The sequence below is a fragment of the Scaptodrosophila lebanonensis genome, unplaced genomic scaffold (genome assembly GCF_003285725.1).
Source record: "Scaptodrosophila lebanonensis strain 11010-0011.00,11010-0021.00 unplaced genomic scaffold, SlebRS2 tig00000085-arrow-pilon, whole genome shotgun sequence".
In the NCBI taxonomy this organism is placed as follows: Eukaryota; Metazoa; Arthropoda; class Insecta; order Diptera; family Drosophilidae; genus Scaptodrosophila; species Scaptodrosophila lebanonensis.
In genome coordinates this window covers 2,160,672-2,179,697 of record NW_022060564.1, presented here as the reverse complement: position 1 = coordinate 2,179,697, position 19,026 = coordinate 2,160,672, and the positions used below count along the sequence as shown (strand labels likewise).

Genomic DNA, 19,026 nt, shown 5'->3' with positions numbered 1-19,026 from the left:
TTGTAAAAAAAAAACTAACTGAATTTCAACTTTAAAGAAAATTATACAATTTTGATTTATAATTATATTTGTTTAATAATTTGCAATTATATTATTTTTTGCATCTAAGAATATTCAATTTATTGTACATTGCGGGACTACGAAAAGTAATGAGTAGTCGGCCAATATTTTCCACTGTACTAGATTTCTTTTGTCGGACAAGCTGACGGTTCGGCATAGACGTGTCTAGACGAACCGAACACGCGCCAGTTAAAGCAATAACTGTTCGTGTTGTTGCTACATTGAAGAGGCTGGCTCATGCGTGAACTGCGGGCAGTTAAAGTTGAGGTTTATGTGGGCTGTAGAGTGGAGAGCGCCACAAGGTGTGCTTTGAAATTTGTGGCGCCTTTAATTTCTTAAGTCGTTCAAAAAATCAGCCCGAAATGCCAAAAATATCATAATTTATTTATAAACGACAGAATTTTTACCTTTTTAGCAGTTGGTGGGGGCACTGGAAACCCCAACCACCAACCCCCAACATGGTACCTCCCCCAATAGCATGTAAAAACTCAACGTGACGCATTACGTGCAATGCACAGCGTAACGTGCGTAGTGCACACACGTCATTATTAATGCATTTGCACACGTAACGCAATACAATGAGAGAGTGCTGGGACCAGAGTTGGGGGCCTTCAACTTCAACTTGGCTTGGGGGCAGCTTGGCGCTTAATACCGCTCTATGCCCACCTAAGCAATTTAAAGGGTGGTGACCTGTCCGTATGTGGAGGCAGCAGCAGTAATTCCCCTATGCCACTTGTGGCATGGTCTTTTGAACTCTTGAAGTGCGCGCCCGACCCCTCTTCCACCGCAGAAACAAACAGAAAAACAACAAGACGGAGAAAATAAGGAACTTTGGGGCTACAAATCGAGGGAGGACTTTTGGGGGTAGCTTAAGTCGTTCAATTTTATTTATTTGTTTTGTTTTCTTTTCTCTTTTGCTGACCCCCACATACATATGCACACGTAATTTTCCTCAATCCCTCTATGATCTAGCAAAAGTCCATATAAGCTTAGAAAATTCATATTTGCCGGCAAAGCAACATCCCCCCTGTCCACTCCATTTTCTCGAAGATGTTACTCATGTTTTATTTCCTTGTAGTTTTTGTTGCGTCATAAAAATTGATGCGCATTTGGTTTTAATTTACATAAAAAAGGGGTTTTCCACAGCAGCTCGTAAAATGTCATTAGGGAGCATAAAATTACACGAGGTACCCCAAATATTTTAAAGCGTCTCGCATAAAGGAAAGTAAAGTCTCCTCCGGTTTCCTCGCTCGACCTGTCACTCACAGTTTGTCTAGACATTGTCTGGTATGGGCTCGTAAAAATGTGTGTAAAGGTGTTCAGTACATAATATGTATGTGTAGTTTGGCTTACGATGTGGATAGATGAACGGAAGTCAACGCAGTTTGATTTTATCGTAATTTTTATGGCTATATTATGTTGCTACTAGCCAGGCCAGTCCTGTCAAAGGCTTAAATTGGCTTGGCCATGCATTGCAAAGTTGATCCTAGGCTGGAACCAAGGCTTATGTTAGATTGTACCTTGGGAAATGGACAAGTTTAAGCTCCTTAAGCTCTGCCAAACAAATGAGAACGAGCTGCTGACGCAACAACTGAATTTTCATTTGAAAACAAACTGAAATAATTCCCTTAACGACCGCCCACCCATTCAAGAATAAATTCTACAAGGGTTGCTCAATTAAAGTTAATGCAGAAAAATTATGAAATCGACTTTGCAGTGTTACATTTTTTAGAAAATTTCAAATACTTTAGACATTTCACATGTGTATTAAATATAAAATTTGAATTTTTATGAATAACAATTGGTAATGCTAAATATTAGTTAAAATATTGACAATCGGAGGCTACGTTCGACTTGGCATTGCCATTACTTTAAACATAAACTATCATCAATTATTTGTTTATTTTATTAAGTATGCTTATGCTTTAAGAAACTACAGCAATCCATAAATAATATGTGTATTCATTTAAAATAACGATGATATCAATACATGCAAGGCATTCAGATGTTCAAATATTAGATTACAATTATTCATTAACTTTTAATTGATATTAGGTGCAAACTCTAAAACATTAACTATTACAGTCTTAAACTGGAAGCATAATTACTTAATTTCATTCAAAATACTTTCATTGAACATTTAATAGCAGCAATTTAAATATTGCTGGTCAAATGGATATTTTGTTACCCATTAAATAAATAACTATTCATAACTTTATTTATATGTATGTATATGCATTATAGTCGCCTAGTTTTATTTTCTAACTTACACAATATTGCATTCTTTTGAAACACAACTTTGCTTCTTGACAAAGTTTTTCAGTGTTCAACTTTTGTTACCTTTTATAAATAATAATTCTGCCAACACTTTGTTGGCACTTTTTGCACTACTTTTTTTTTTTTTAATAAAAAGTTGGCTGCTGCGTTTAAGCCAACATCGAATAAACCTCCAGCCAGCGCTCTCAACGCCCTCTGCTGTTGGCTGCAGTTGCCACGATGACGTTGATGTGTAGCGCGTAAATTTCCCCAGTGACATAACCGGAAATTTTCCCAACAGCAACTGCACGCACACACACACACACACAAACAGACACATCTCACACTTCGCCGTCCATGAGGCCAAGTGTTGTGCGCGTTAAAAAATATATATATGTATGTTTATATATTTTTCTGCAACCTTTTTGCACATACGAATGACTTTAAACAATTTCCACAACAATTTTTAACGTGCCTGCGCTGCGTATATTCTTTTTTTTTACCATTTTACGGCGCTGTAGGAAATAGGCACTAAAACTCTAAGGGAAATGGTCTCGACAAAATGCATCGCCAGCAGCATAAAAATGTTTGACGCAGTGTGCAATGGCGGCAAATTGAATTTCAATGAAAGGAAGGCATGAATATTATTAATGTGCGCCTTAAACTATGCAACATTTGGGAGGATAACTTTAAAGTCCAGAGCCGTTTGTGCTCCAAGCTGCAAAAGCAATCAAAGACAGGCGGGTTTTAGTAAGAAACCTCCATGCCCGCCACCTTTCCACCTTCAACTGTGACCCTTTGCGTTTGCTCCCTTTATGCGTATTAAAAAGGATATTACAGCAAACCCCAAAAACGTTTGAATTTGAAGTGCTGTGCGTGTGAGGGTTCTGTTCTGTTCCTATCTGTGTTGGCAGTCATAAAACGTTTTAGGGATATTAAAAAAAAGCAGCGACTAACCACTCCACTACAAAACACGTTCGTCTCCAACTCCAACCATTCTGAATCGAAAAGAAGCTGTCAAAAGGGCAAATTTTGATGAATTGACACAACTTGCGCACCAATTCGAACAAAACAACGCTTTGTGTGTGTGTAGTATTCTTTCTCGCCAGGAAGATAAGAACAAATCATTTTGTAAAAATAAATCGCTTTTGTGCAGGCGCCCCAAGTTATGCCACAGAAACCACACTAAACCAAGTCGAGCAAAAAGCTAGCTGTTAAAAATGAGCATTGGAAATTGCCAAAGGAAGGCGAAGAATGCGTTCTCATGCAGTTAGTCTGTTCTGGTTTGGGTCACAAGAGATGCCGTCTAGAAAAGGTCAAATGGGGATAAGTATGAAAATGGCATTCTATGTGGTAGCATATTTCAAATAAACTGAAACGTCTTATTGCCTATATTATGTCTTTTGACAATAGTGTTTTATGAATAAAATATTCAGTAACTCAAATTTCATTTGAAATATTTGTACAATTGCACCAATTTGTTCATTTAAATTATTTATCTTTCCAAAATGTGGAGATGTATTGTACAAATAATCATGCCACAAGTTGTCGCTGACCATTTAGATAATCATCTCATTGATACTAAATTGTAGTCCATAAATGTTGCTAAATCAATTACTGTACAAAGAGCTGTTTGTACAACAACTATTGCGGTCAAATAATTTGTTAAAATATTAAAAGAAAGTAAAATGCATTTTATATTAATTTTTGATTAAAATAGGCCAGTCATTTAAATATTTTAGATTTAGAAAACCTTTCAAATTCATGCCATCGAAAGCATACCATTAATTTGTTTGTATTTCAGTTTTTGAATCCATGGCTTCTGTTTCAATTAATTCCTATCTCCTAAATATCTTTTACATTTATTAAAAATATATATGTTTGTATGTTATTTTTAATTGGTTGCACACAAATGCTTTTTAACACAACAATAAGAATTCAAAATCTTGGATAATATTTCTTACCAACAATTTTTTAAAAAAATGTATTCAATTGGCTAAACCAATTTAAAAAAAGCCTTCGGTTGTGTTTGTTTAATAAATTGATTTCATCCGAATATATTTATTTTATGGTAATTAAATGACTCTAGCTACGAAAAGTTGATTGGATTCCTAAGAAAGAAAACATATAAAATATTATGCATGTTGACTAAAAATGTTATAAAGCAAAATAAACTCAATTTTTCTGAACAAAAAAGAACTGATTTGTGTAGTAAAGTGCAGATATGCCAACTCTGCCGACGCCCACATATGCCAGATAATGTGTGTGGGCGGGGCTTGCAGCGCCTTAATTGTCACTGACTGTGCAATATGCTGTTTGATAAATGCGAAGTGGAAAGCTTCTGCAGCTTAAAAACCATTTTGTGCGTGTGTATGAGTGCGGATGCACCAATGTTGCATTCGTTTTGGCACTTAGCCATAGAAATTTATCGCATTCTTGACAAATAAGCCATATTGGAGTTGACCTACATACTACTAGTCCTACATAGCTAATACCCACAGAACTGATTATAAAAATGAATAAAAGGAGATGCTGTATATTTTCCGCTCTGCTTTCTTATACTTTCTTCAGATTTTTCAATATTTATCCCAAATATAACGCCACAAAATTGCGATTTTGTACGGCTTTGAACGCCATTGAAGCATAATATTAATAATCTCAATCTAAAAGTCATAGGAGAAGGCAACTCTGGCGAGGGGTTGGGCAATGACCATGTTATCTCTTTGGGCTTTGTCGAATCCTCGTGCATCAATATCGAGCAGTAACTTGAGACAAGTTGGATACGTGTCTAAATGGAAAAAAGCGACATTGCTGCGTTTCAAATTTCAGCGGCATACGAACGCTGTGAATAGGAAAATCCTAAGAAAAATGCCAATAAATGTTGGAGTTGTTGCTGCCGGGCTGCCCCAACTTCATAACATGACGACGACGATGACGAAGGCAACAACGATGTCGCCGCCATCGCCATCAACTCGAGTAGTTTACTCTGCCCCCACTTTTGTTGATGTTGTTGTTGTTGTTATGTTTTGGCTGTGGTCTTTGCCAACTCCCCTGAGGCGGCTGTTTTTTCCTTCTCTTTTATAAATTTTCACATTTCCTGCTGCCTTGAGAAAGGATTGATGCTTGTCGCTTCCAAGCATTATGAATATCGACGTTTTGCTTGATGCTTTTTTAATATTTCAAGAAGTTCTTGCCAGCGAATGCATTCGAGCTTCGGGTGCAAATAAAGTGTTGCCTATTGTTAGGCGTTGTGTGAAATGCATGTATGTATGACTAATGAAGTGGAACACACAAACACATATGTATGTGCTCGTATGTACTGTGAAATGAATCAGATTGCAGAAGAAGGGTTTTTATTTGGATTAAAGTTATATTTCTTAAGGTTTAAAAATTGTTAAAATATGTTACCTATAATTATAATTAAGAGAGCCCCCGATAAGAATAAAAAAGGCATATAGAAATATAACAGGCCATATAAAAATAATTAAATTAATAAAATACCTTTTTTTTACTAAAAGCTACTGCATAATACAATTGAAAAGAGCTTTTTAGAACTATTCGGTTGTGCCATGCGAAGAATCAGATGAAATAGATCTCATTACTTACCTTTATTTTGTGATCTATGAAGATCGTCGTAAGCTCTGGATCTCTTTAATACTCGCAATAAATTAAAAGATCATTCAAAGAAATATTAATGGGTACATTCAGAACAAATTGGTGTTATCGCAATATCGATATAATCACAATATATATAAAAATTATGCGATTAAGCCAATAATTTGCTAGTTTACGTTTCAATCTTTTCTTAGTACTTGTTGTATACAACAAAATGTTGGAGTAAAATTATTGATAAGAGTTCATTTCTCTCTGCTTTAAAACTATTAGACTTTTATTCATTGTAGTTCAGCAATTGATAACATTTTTCGTTACAATATTCATTCTATATACTCTTATGTACATACATATATGTACATTTATTTAATTGCTCAACAGTCTTAACACCATTTAATTAGGAACAAGCGTTTTTTTTTTTTGACTGCACATTTTGACTTGGTATGCAAGACATAAGCAGCTCTTTTCCAAATAAGGTCTGACAATACAACTTCGGAGTGTGTGTGTATGTCTGAGCGAATACAACGTATGCGTAATAAGTCTGGGTTATAGGAGGTCGATAGCAACAACTTTAAATATAGACATAAAACTCAAGCAGCCACACCCAATATTGAATTACTCTATTACCCAGTGGCACTATATACATATGTATTTGTATATATACACAAATACAATCAAACTAATGCCAGTACATACACATGTACGATTATGTGCATTTGCAAGGGGCAGTTTCATGTGCTGGCAACTTCCACTTCCTTTCGGTTGTATAGTTTTGCGCCTTGCACAATTTTCCCTCGCAGACATTTTATCCCTTTGATCCTTTTTATTGTTGCCACCGCAGCTGGTGTTGTCTTACACACGACGCCAAGTCAATCCTTGCGGCTTGCGGAGTGCTGCCTGCAGGTTGCAGGTTGCAGGGAATCCAAAAACCGCAATGTGCCATGCCAGCGATGACGTCGATGGCGTACTCCACGTCTTCGTCCCTTTAGTTATCCTATTCTGTTCGTGTGTTGAACTCGCCACCAAACGTGACATTGCAGTTCTCAGTTGTTGGCAATTGGTTTTGAGTTACAGGGCAGGCAGGCTGGCTGGCTGGCTGGCAAGATAGGAGCTGGGAGTCCTTTTTGCTCTGCACTTGACGCGCGTCGTCTACCTAGTTGGCTGTTTCTGGTTCTGGTTGCTTGAATAGCTGCCCGGCTAGTTGGTTTTCCTGGCTCACTGGAGCGTTGCTAAGGCCACGAATTTTTTTCCTGTTGAGTTTCTTTCTTAAAGTTTTTCCCATTCCGTCACTGTTGCTTACAAATGACAAATTGTTAAAGTTTTTTTGTAGCGCTTGTCTAAAAACTTTTTAGCTAAAGTTTAACTTACTTAGTGTTTCAACTTTAAGTGGATGAGAGTGTTTGTTTAGCCAAGAACTTGTCCGTGTCATCATTTGAGTTGTCAACTAAAGACATCAATACTCTGTAAGCTATCGAAATATAGGTGTGTTTATATGCATCTTTAAGCTAACGTTTGAAAAATGGCGCTGTTTGCGTGAAGTTACATAAAACAAGAATTTGAGAAAACATACCAAAGCTAATGCGACTTTTTTTTCATAATTTGTTGAGTAAGAAGAACAAACAAAACCAAATAATTATAATTGGCGAATACACAATTCTTGCATGACGGTGCATTTCAAAGATGAAATATTTAATCATAATCAATCATAACTAATAAAAAAGGCGGATAATTTGAAATCACAGCTATACTCTGAACCCTTCACACCGCTGAAAACAAAATAAAACATTCATATTTATAAGATCTAGTAGAACCTGCTTACTAAGTTTAGCAACTGTAGCGTCTTCATTGTCTGTGACTCAGGCGTTCATACATGCAAACAGTCTTACAGACGGAGCAGATCTACTGTCTTTTCACCATTTTATTCATTAGGACGCAACCTTGTGGGTTATAGGGCCATTGAATGCATCGTTTTATCTTCACACAACGCGGCATTGCAGTTGTGTCCAGTAACAAAACACCAATAACAACTTCATTGTCATCGTAATTATCCAGGCAATGCTATTGTTTTTACTAAATTTCCCCATTGTATAAAAGCAGCGAGCGAAGATTAAAAATAGTTTTGAAGGTTCATTAAACTGAAAGGCGGGGACGACCCCTGCACCGATACCGATACTGACACCGACACCGACACCAGAACCTCCTCTGATACCCCCGATAGCGACGTCAATGGCATTGAATGGCAAACAGCGCCGACAACGATGTGTACGACGTGGAAGCCCGTTTTCTACCCTTCGGGCTGACTGACTGACTGACAGTCTGCGCCAAAGGCCTTTGCCAATAGTCGTATACTCGTATATATGTAGACAGACAATGCTTCGATCATAATCTACATATAGATGGCTTCCAAGTAAATGTCATTATGCCAGTGAGTGTGCGTGTGGGTGTGGGTGTGTGTGTTTATTTAGGCGTCATGTGCATGTAGTTGGTTCGTGCCTGTAACGTCGCAGAAGGACATTGTTAATTGTATGAGTGTTTCTCCGGCTACGTCTCAGCCCTACCTTCCTCGCTTAAAGGCCTGCGAAATAAATGTATAGAAGAAAATTGCACTTCCATTAAACACAAATGCTTGCTCAGGGAAAGAACTTGTTAATATCTAAACTTTGAAAGCACTATCATTTCATACGGTGGCACGGTTGGTTTTTGTAAATATTCTACACAGAAAAGTTGAGGAAGTTTGCCTTTTCTTGGTGAGAAATTGCGATTGCAACAAATTAAATGGAACGCTTAACAACATATACACATGTTTAGAAATGGCTAAATATATCAATCTGTAGATAAGGTGTAAAGGTCCCCTAGCTGACGATATACTTAAAGCCAATTTATATCAAATAGTCTCCCTTCCGCATTTATATTTATTTAGCTGACCTTCAACAAGTTCACAGTGCACCTTGTAGAAATTCGATTTGAGACTCTGATACCATCTATATTTTCAAGGACATGGTGCAGTATGACTTTTGAGGTGAGGTGGAGCTGCACTTGCCAGACGATTGGTCACGATATTACTAGCAGCCCCCTGAGAAATAAGCAATTGCAAATATTAGTATACGCCGCGTTGGCACTTTTCACCAAATTAGCAGTCAAATCTTGGTTTCATTTTTTCTCACACTGGGCGACAGCTGACGCCGTCGCTAGCTCGGAAAAACTTTGTTAGCCAAAAACGCTTCAAGTAACATTTCCGCGCACAACATGAAAACATCACGCAGTGGCGAGACGACGCCAAGGACTTTGTCGCCATGTGCCCGCTGGTGCCAAAATCCATTAAGTAGCAAAAACGCAAAAAACAATAAGGAGAAAAAACGAGGATATTCCGAAAACCAGAAACTTGGCAAACTTTAAATCGATTGAGAATGAAAAGCAGCAGCAAGCGGCAAATGGCAAACAGCAAAACAAGCAAAAGGAGCAGAACGACAACGACGAAATGAAATGGAGGAAAAATTCAATTTTGAAATAAACAAAAGGCTGGCTCCCTGAAGTTGCAAGAGTAGTAGAAGCACTGAACTGAGGAAGGCGAAGCCGGCACACGCAAGTTGCCACAAAAATGGCTCACATAGAACAAACAATCTATAGTATAAAGTATAATAGTAGTGTTGTTTCCTACTCCACAAAATACAAGTGGAGTAGGCAAACATTGGCTCGAATAAATTCAATAAGCAGTAGCAGAACCGTACTCGAGAGGTGGTCGCCAGCTACGACTTGAAATGTGCGCTATGCATGCAACTAAGCTCAGCTGTTCAATTTGCACGGCATTTTGGCCAAAAAGGCACAAACAAAGAGAGCCAATTGTTGCCGCCTTTCCCTTTACTGCCTTTTTCTACTTGACAAAATCTAGTTGAGGGTGGCTTTATATATATATGTATTTTTTTTTTGCACAAAATGCGTGGCGTCGTTCCGCATTTTGGTTCATCGAGGGGTTGTCGCCAGTCTATATAGTTGTGACTCATGAGTCAAGCCGCGATGACGAAATCAGGCGGTGGCAGACACAAAACTATAAAAATACTCGTACACAAACATATAGAGAATGGTGCATCAGGGTGACCATAACTAGAGAACATTTTTTCCACACTTCTATGTGCTATGTACTATGTACTATGTATATCAAAATATTTAAATAGTTGTTGAGATGCTAAGGAGTCTAATATTGTTTTGTTGAATAAAAAAAGGTAGTATTTATAATTGATAAAAAATACAGATCCAATATCAATCCATAGTCTTCACATCAATACCGGAAGGAAGGAAAGAACCATGGCAATAGCAGACATAAGCAGAGGTGATACATAAATATCAAGTCTCTGATCGCAATCTTTTATGATTAACTTTGTTTAATATTGTAAATGTGCAAAGTATATGTGTATATGGATAATTTTAAGTATACATATATCCCATTAAAAATAAAACCGAAGGCTTTGATACTTAATATGAGGCCATAAGGATTTTACACTTTTAAAAATGTTGTTTTCGATGGAAATAAGTACGAGTATATAATAAAAATGTCTATTATAAATAGTTATTGATTTTTAAAATAACTCATATACTCTACAATGTACATGCTTCTATTTCTATATTACCAATTGGTTCCCCTTCTTCTAAGGGTTAACAATGATATATCTTAGTCGCTATATATAATATATATAATAGAATCTTCTATTATAAATAGTAATTGATTTTGAAAATATCTCATATACTCTACGATGTACGTGCTTCGATTTCTATATTACCAATTCGTTTTTCTTCTACTTTAACATTGATATATTTTAGCCGTATCCTAATTTTAATTGATAAATATATTAGTACATACGTTGCAACCATATGTTCTATATTTACACAATCAGTAATTGCTGGTTAGCTTTAAAATATTTATTTTTATTAGGCCGTTATTATTTGCTTTGCAAAATGACTTGAGTTGACAATCCATTCGCAGCATAGAATTCCCGTTTATCGTTGCTAGAAATGGTCTCCCTTATCTGCCTATATACATAAGTATGCATGAACATGTTTATATGCATACATATATTTTAGTGTTTAGTTTTTCTGCCATGCAGAATTTATGCAAAACTTAAGGAACCGGCAAGAGGCGGCACGTGGTGTCAATCAGCACATGCTATCAAGACGAGTGAGCAAACAGCGAACGACAAGCGTGGCGTGCTCATACGCCATGTTGCACATTTAAACAGTGGGTGGTGAGGTGCGGTGCGGGGCGTGCCACATTGTTCGTTGTTTGTCTGCAAAATAAATGTTATGATTTCGTCTACCAGCTAAGCAGTTAATTCTGTGGCATTGGCAGCACTTGAGACAAGCGAAGTGGTGCCTAGAACAGCAAGCTGGGTGGGGAATGGAAATTGCTGTTGCACTTAGCCCCTGGCTTGCCGCATCTAGTTGTCGGCCCGGATGCATGTGCATCATGATATAATTAAGGAGTTGCATGATTTGCGGTTTCTTGCGAAAGCGTTTAGCCATTGCAGTTACTCACTGTCATCCTCATGCTGCTGGTCCAAACGCCTAATCATTTAATTTCACGCCTCGTGAGTATCATCAGGCAAGTTAGTGTAAAAAAGAAATTCAAATTGCATTTTAATCACGCTTTTTGCACTATTTAAAGTGTGCGTGTAGTGTAATTAAGTGAGCTGTTCAATTGCAGTGGAAGTGACAGTTGGAGTAGCAGATGAATTGCAATTGAAGTGAGGGTCAAGTACAATGCATGCATTAGTGGATTATGTTGTAGAGTTATTTAGTTATGAGCCATTCAGATAAGTGATACAATATTCGGGTCATCGTAAGAGTTTTATTGTGCTGGCTCTCCTTAAGCAGAAACTCATGAAGCCAGTTTATTAATAAAATAAATCTAATTAAATAAGTGAGATATAAAACTAAGAGAATTTAAATGAGCAATTGCATTTTCACTATTTATTGTACAAATGAAGAGCAGCAGGAAAACACTTGATTAGTCAGAAAAATACAAAATTGTGCTACCAAGCGAATACTTGTATATTATCTGTATTGGTTTAAACAGAAAATCGTTTATAACTTATCTAATGCAATTTTCTCTTTCCTTTCAGGTAAGTCTTATCGAAATTTCACGCTTAAACGCGTGCCACATCCACGTGAGTTGAAAACTACTCATAGCAATATTATCATTAAAACATTTTGCATCTTTAACACACAATTCGTGTTAAATTGCCAACGTTTAACACAAATGTTCACAATCTGACGCCGTTATATAATAATGTCCATGTCCTCTGAAACCGCGCACACTTATGACACATGCCTCCCAGCCTCCTGGCCCCCTCTGCCGCACAACAACACCCACAGCCAACACCAAATTGTGGATGTGCATGGGGAGCACGTTGTTTGCCGGCAAATGATTTCTAAACCAATTCAAATTCAAAACGAACTCAGCAGCCCCCAGACCCGAACCTATCTAGCCCCACAGAATCAACAACTAATATTGTTGAACAATTGGTGCGATGGTTCGACAAGCTGCTGTCATGATATTTCTGTTGTCTGCCAATAGCACGAACCCAACGAACCAACCAACCTACCTTCCTACACATACGAGCATATATATTTACGTGCACACATATATATCATCCTGCCTCCATGTTCCTGGCAGCCCATACCATAAGAAACTGCACGTGACACAACAGCAACGAATGACGCCAATACCATACCCTAAACATTGTTTGCCCATGTAGGCGAGTGTAAGAGCATGAGGATAGTGTTGTGGGAACTAGTTCCCTTTACGTAATTATATTTGTCAAAAACCAAAATGTTCAAAGAAACATTTTACTGTTTTAATTATGACACAAATATCTCTAATCCACTCCTCAAACCGAGTTCAAGAGATCTACACGAAAATAATATAATTTTTAATAATATAACAATAAAATAAGTAGCTGTATATAATAATAAATAAAATATGTGGGTCGGGCTGCTTTTTCTGCCTATTAAATATTTTTTCACAAATCTAATACCTATTTTTCATTCCTTCAATTTTGTTAAGCAAAATCATTTTGATAAGGTTTTTTCAGTGTGTCTTTGATATTTAGTTCAAGAAATAGGACCCTTTATTTCCTATTATTTAGTATTATAGTATATTTACAAAATTAGTACTTAGAACAATATTAGTTTTGTAATACGTAGTAAATTCTGAAATCTTTTAAGTTTAATCACGGAATAAAAATATACTTACCCCACGCTGTAGGTGATTAGGACATTCAGTCATTGAACAAGTTCGATTCGAACAACTCTATCATATATCGCCGCTGGTGTTGTCGGCGTTTTCCTTCCGCTTGCAGGCATTTGCTGGACCGAGCCTTTTGTGATTCATCGCCGGCCCCGGTGCCACCGCCATCGTTGTCCATGCGGTTAGTTTGCTGGCGCCGTTCTGGTATTTAAATTGCCGCTCTATATCCTTGTACGCCTTGGGCCGTCAATGTTGCCGCCACGTCGCCAGCTTCACACTACCAGGACTAAGGCGGCGAACGTTTTACTGTTGTTCGGCTTTTGGCTTTTTGAGTCATCGTCTTTTAATTTATTGTTGCTTCTCGCAGATTGTTGTGCCCATCGTCCTTTTTCCGCTATTACGCTCTGAGTTTGAACCGCTCTGCCACAGCCATCTAATTTAATTGCAGTTAATATTTTTTTTCGATATTCGAAAATGTGTTGCGGCAGAACGCAGTCAAAAGCAAATTGTTCTGCGTATTGTGTGTTGGTTCCACTAGTTGGGATAGAGGTGTGGGAACAGTACTGCGTCTTCTCTAAAAACAATGCGCTCTCTGGCGTTAACGGCATTGCCAGCTTCAAATACCGAAATAGTTAGGGTACAGAAGTGTTTTTGAAAATAACTGAAAATTTGATGTTATCATTTTCATTATCCTTTTGAAAGTTTTATTATAATAAAGCAATAGCCCCAAATAATTTGTATTTAAATCAGTAAATTTTGAACCATTTATAAATAAATACGTTGGATATACCTGCAACTTTTATAGCTCTAGCAATAAGTTCAACCAACCAAAAATTGCATTGCTGAAATCAAAATCCTTGATTGGAGGTATTATATTCTTTAATACAAAAGAACAATAAACTAACTATATATGTATTTCTAAAAAATTTGCTAAAATATTTTACCAAATGGTGGAAATATTAGTAAGGCCATACACACATGGCCCAAACCTTTCGAATAATATGAAATCAGCCGGCTTTTTGAACTGCACTCCCCCCAATCATGCAGTGGTGCGCCCATACTCGGTCTCGTTTTCTTTCGCTCTCTCTCTCTCTCTCTCTCTCTCTCTCTCTCTCTCTCTCTCTCTCTCTGTCAAACCGATTCTGGTTTAACGTCTGCGTTATGGAACTCACAGTCAGACTGTTTGCCACCCACTGAATGCTCTCTACTTTTTATTGCGCATGTGCAGAGCGAATTCCAGAAAGGTGTTCGAAATTTCGTAAAACTCCAACAAGCAAATATTTGTACAGTTTTGAAAAAAATTCCATGTTTGTCTTGAAAAATCTAAAAAAAAATCCTAATTTAAATGCAGTTTAGTCTTTAATTTTCGAATATTTTCGAAAATTACTGAAATTTTTAGAACTTTGCTCTTTATTTTGTCTAGTTGTGCTCACCCCTCGTACGGAACGGTCGCTCGCTCTCGCTGTCTGCTCTGCTCTGCTTGCCTTGGGGGTGCTATGTGCCACTGCCGTTAGCTTTTCTGCTCCCCAAAGTCGGTGCTTGTCCTTTTGTGCATTGTCCTTGTCGTGCGCTCGCTCCCTCGCTCGTTAGGTCGCTCGCCCGCTCGTCGTTTAGAGACGTCAACGAGCGCGAGTGGTGAGCAGAAAGGCGCCAGCTATTGAAAAATTAACATGGGCATAATTTAGTTTGTCTTTGTCGTTCGTTGCGCTCGTTACGTTCCGTGTCGTGACTCTCTTTGCTGCGAGACAATAGCGTCAGCAGAAACGCGTCGTTAAAACACAAAAATTCCATAAATTGCAAAAAACTGCAAGATTAATAAATAAACACACCACATTAGTTTAGTTGTAGCGGCATCAACAACACCAACACCAACAACATACATACGTCTAATACATAAAGCATATTTACTTTGTCTTCTGGCGCACAAAATTAGCCAACAACAACAATAGTAACAACAATAAAGCAGCAGCAAGTGGTCGCAGACTGTTTAAAATACAAATACGTCATTAGTTTTTTATGTAATAAACGCAAACAAAACAACAATTGAACAGTACTCGTATTTGAATATTTTAGTGGAATTTTGTAAGCATCAGAGAAGAGAAAACATATCCCGTTTTATTCAAATTTAGCGCAAAGCGACAATTAAAAACAGTAAATAAAAATCTACTCCCTAACGTACTACGACATTCGATAAAAATAGTCAACATGCTGATTGGATTAGTACGCGATTCGGTAATGCAGTGCTTCTGCCATACCTGCCGAGCACCGGGAATTTTGCCAGCGGGTAAGGAAAGGAATGAAAGAAAATGTGGAAAATAGTAGTCGTTCTTACTACCAAAACTACTACTATTTAGCTTGGTAACAATTTGGCTGAATAACAAGTCGTTCAAACTTATTACCTGCATGCGAGTATTAGCATTTCTTTTAGCCGACATTCTTTTTTTTTTTTTTGCTACAGGAGTCGCGTGTGTTCTACCAACGAAGGTCAAATAGAACTCTGTTTGTTGTTGTTATTGTGCTTGTCTATTTTTTAGTTCTGCTTTTATTGCTCGGACTGCCTAGTGTCAAAGTTCATGGCTTGGAGTATTTCCCCCCACACTCAACACTCTTTAAACTCGACTTTTTGCTGCTTACGTATGCCAAAGCTGTTTGCGTCAGTTTGTTGACACGGGGGGTTGCGAGAAGCAGGCGGCGGTCGGTCGGTCAGCCATGAAGGCAAGTTGTGTAGCTTAAAAAGTTTTTGTCTTGTCTTCAAATTGTTGTTGTCCATATACCACTTTGTCATTTACTTCGTTGACCTTCCGTTTGAGGTTGCCACGTATTGAGTGGAATAAATTGGTTGAAGCATGTTACGTGCTTAGTATTGGGATATCCTGACTGTCTAGTAACAGTCTCTAGCATGTATTATTGCCAGATTGGAGAAATGGTAGCGGTTTCTCATGTGCCTTTCAAAAGTTCAACTAAATAGTCCACATAGTTAATACAACTGCAAATATGGAAACAGCTACTCAGCAATCATAATCTTTGGTTGGATTTGGTTCATTTATTAAAATAAAGCGATATACTGCAATCTTGTTCCTTGATAGATGATAATACACTTGCTGTAATCTTCTTATCTTTGTCATTCCACATCTTACCAACATTTCATTCTATGTCGATCTTTTTATTTCGATATGAAATAAATAAAATAAATTCAGAACAAATAATATTAATATTACACTCATTTGTTAATACAAAATTGGTCATAATAATGAGTAAGCGAAATCTTTCAATGTGTTTCTAAAAATATCCTCCTTTCACCATAAAACAAATACCTTTTCTGATTCTCAGTTGGATCTTCTGTCATAGTTCATAGTATGTATGATAAGAATTATGCAATATATGAGCCTAAAACTAGCCTTAAGTAATAATTCTGTATTCATGGGTATATGAAATCTGGACATATCGTTTAGAAATAGAATCCTATGGCAAGCTTCTTCTAATTAACAGCAAGCATGGTGGCTTTCAATTCTATATGAAATGCGTTTCGAAAAAAGGAAGAAAATTGCGTCATAGACCAAAAAAGAAAATGGTACTTATATAGTTTAGATTCAAAAAATGAATATGAAAATAATAATAGCTTGCCTTTAGTTGTAGTTCAGTGGCGACTGCTTAATTGAAAGATAGATCTGACTTCTTCTTTTACTAAAGAAGGCAAGGCCCCTGCCTTCCCTTATTAATACTTCAAAAGCAAAGTCCGAGAAGAAATAATAATAATTTTATTGCACATTGTTATTGCAATTAAAACATGCAAGCACATCTCCCTAATTTGTTCGTCAGCACGAAATAGCTTTATTGGATTTTAAGTTACATTTGCAAATTGTTTTGCCCATTCTACCGTTTCCTAAAATGCCAACCCCCTCAAAATATTTGAACAAACATGGTATGCTACTATAAAAAAAAAAACAAACTAAATAAAAATACCAGGGAAAACTAAAGTTTTTATATTTCATTTGCACATGCTTTAGCTCTCAGCCCCCCTCCTCGTATATGGGCTGATTTTGTTGGCACTCTGTTCAGCATGCCAAAAAAGGCATTCGGAATTGCAATTTTGCAGAAAGGAAATCTAATTTTCCAAGCCAAATGCGAGCAAAAAGTAAAGGGGGCCCACTAACGTATACAAATTGAGGGGAGGAGGAGGAGGTGTAGCTTCGAGGAACACTCACATGTGCATGAATGTGCAATCATCCCACACCCATCCTAACCCCCACGGTCTGCCCTTTGAGAGCTGACAATTAGAAGAGCGCCACAGCGCAACCAAATTAAAATTTCAGCATTTAACCTTGACAGCGCCAACAGCGGGCAGATGAGTTGAGAGAGATACACAGTACAGCCTCCGTAGTGTGAACTCCAATCACAAGCGCTCAAAACAAGACAGTTGTATAAGTTCCTTTGTCACCTCAAATGCAATAATTGGCAACTGCTTTTCCAAGAGGATTAATCGTTGTCGTTTCAACTAACTTCTTAGTTTTACCTTAACTGAAAATTTCAGATTTGTTATTTTCAATGATCCCAAAACCCCTTTTAAAAGTATATTATACTTCTACAAATAATTAAAATAAAGTAAATAAACTAGTTTTAGTAATCTGACTTCAAATATGATAGCAATAGATGAAGTAACATTATTAAACAAACTTTGAAACTATATAATTTCAATATTTAATATATTTTCACCTATCCATTACAAGCTAAGCGCCGGATTCAGTTTCTAAACCTGCATCCCAAGCAATAATGTTAAATGAATAATGTACCACGAAATAAATGAAAGGAATAAATGAATAAAGGTTTAAGACTAAATAAAATAATATTATTAAAGAAGTGGTGCGTAGCTGAAACCATCACATTTTTAATATGTTCTAAAACTTATTTGTCTAATAAGCAGCAATATAGAATGTATACTGTAACGGTTACTGTAGCCAACTCTGAGGCGCATGTGAGCCTCTGCCAAAGGTGTTGCCGGATGTGAGTGTTTGTGTCTGTGTGTCTGTGTGTGTGTGTTGTTATGTCATAAATTAAACATCTTAAGGGCGTGCTTAATTGATATGTGTCAGAACTGACGCGAATTCGCTGCTCGGGCATGTTGTGTGCTAATTTCGGGCTGCCTGATGGCAACGGCTGCTGCAGACTTGACTTTAGGATCCTGCCTATAAAGCAGCTGTCAACAGCAATTAGACAGCTGCTGCGCAAGATTTATGATACTTTGTCGAAGATAGGGGCACAATACATGAGCTTTAATATCACACAAATAATTCACAGCAATCGAACTTCTAGATATTTCCATTTAATACGCAAAGATCATCGTTAATAATTTATTTAACTTTTCTACAGCGAAAGAAAAAGAAGAAAGGACTGAGTTTAAAAAAAAACAATGGGCTTAGTGCTAAGTGAACAATTTTTGTACAAGTCGAGCAGTCATATTGTTCAAAATAGTTTAAAAACTGATACGTTACAAGCAAAACAAAATGTGTGATTTATTTTCGAAACAATCACATTTCAATTAATATGTTTTTTTAGCATTTGAGGATCATGTCAGTGGGCTAGAAGTAATAGTAGATAAGGGCCAAGGTGTTTATTTGACGGTGTTAATTTGCAGACTTCTTTACAATTGATGTTGATTTTACAATTTTAATTATTTAAAGAAATTGTGCTCCCCACATTGCTTCCATGCCATTAGCCTTATTTTTTTAATGGTAAATGAGTTATCTACCAAAAATTACTCTTCCTAAATAATTTCCTGATTTGTATATTTTTGTAAGAAAACATAAATCAATTTATTTTATTTTTTTTTAACCACTCTTTAGGGAAAACCTAAAAGGCAT

The 19,026-nt window shown here is 37.0% G+C and overlaps 1 protein-coding gene across 4 annotated transcripts in view; it reads left to right on the top strand.

Moving 5' to 3' along the window:
* Positions 1-19,026, top strand: part of LOC115626253 (stathmin) — a 94,011-nt gene that overhangs the window by 25,160 nt on the left and 49,825 nt on the right. Inside the window, exon 1 of one of the 4 annotated variants that reach the window (XM_030521556.1) lies at positions 14,905-15,452. The exons of 1 other annotated variant lie outside the window; for it this stretch is intronic. In XM_030521556.1, the coding sequence (XP_030377416.1) occupies positions 15,374-15,452 (79 nt within the window). In that variant the 5' untranslated portion in view covers positions 14,905-15,373. Of the gene's footprint in view, positions 1-14,904; positions 15,453-19,026 lie in introns of those variants that run through there. 2 more of the 4 variants (XM_030521551.1, XM_030521552.1) reach the window with 2 other exon arrangements.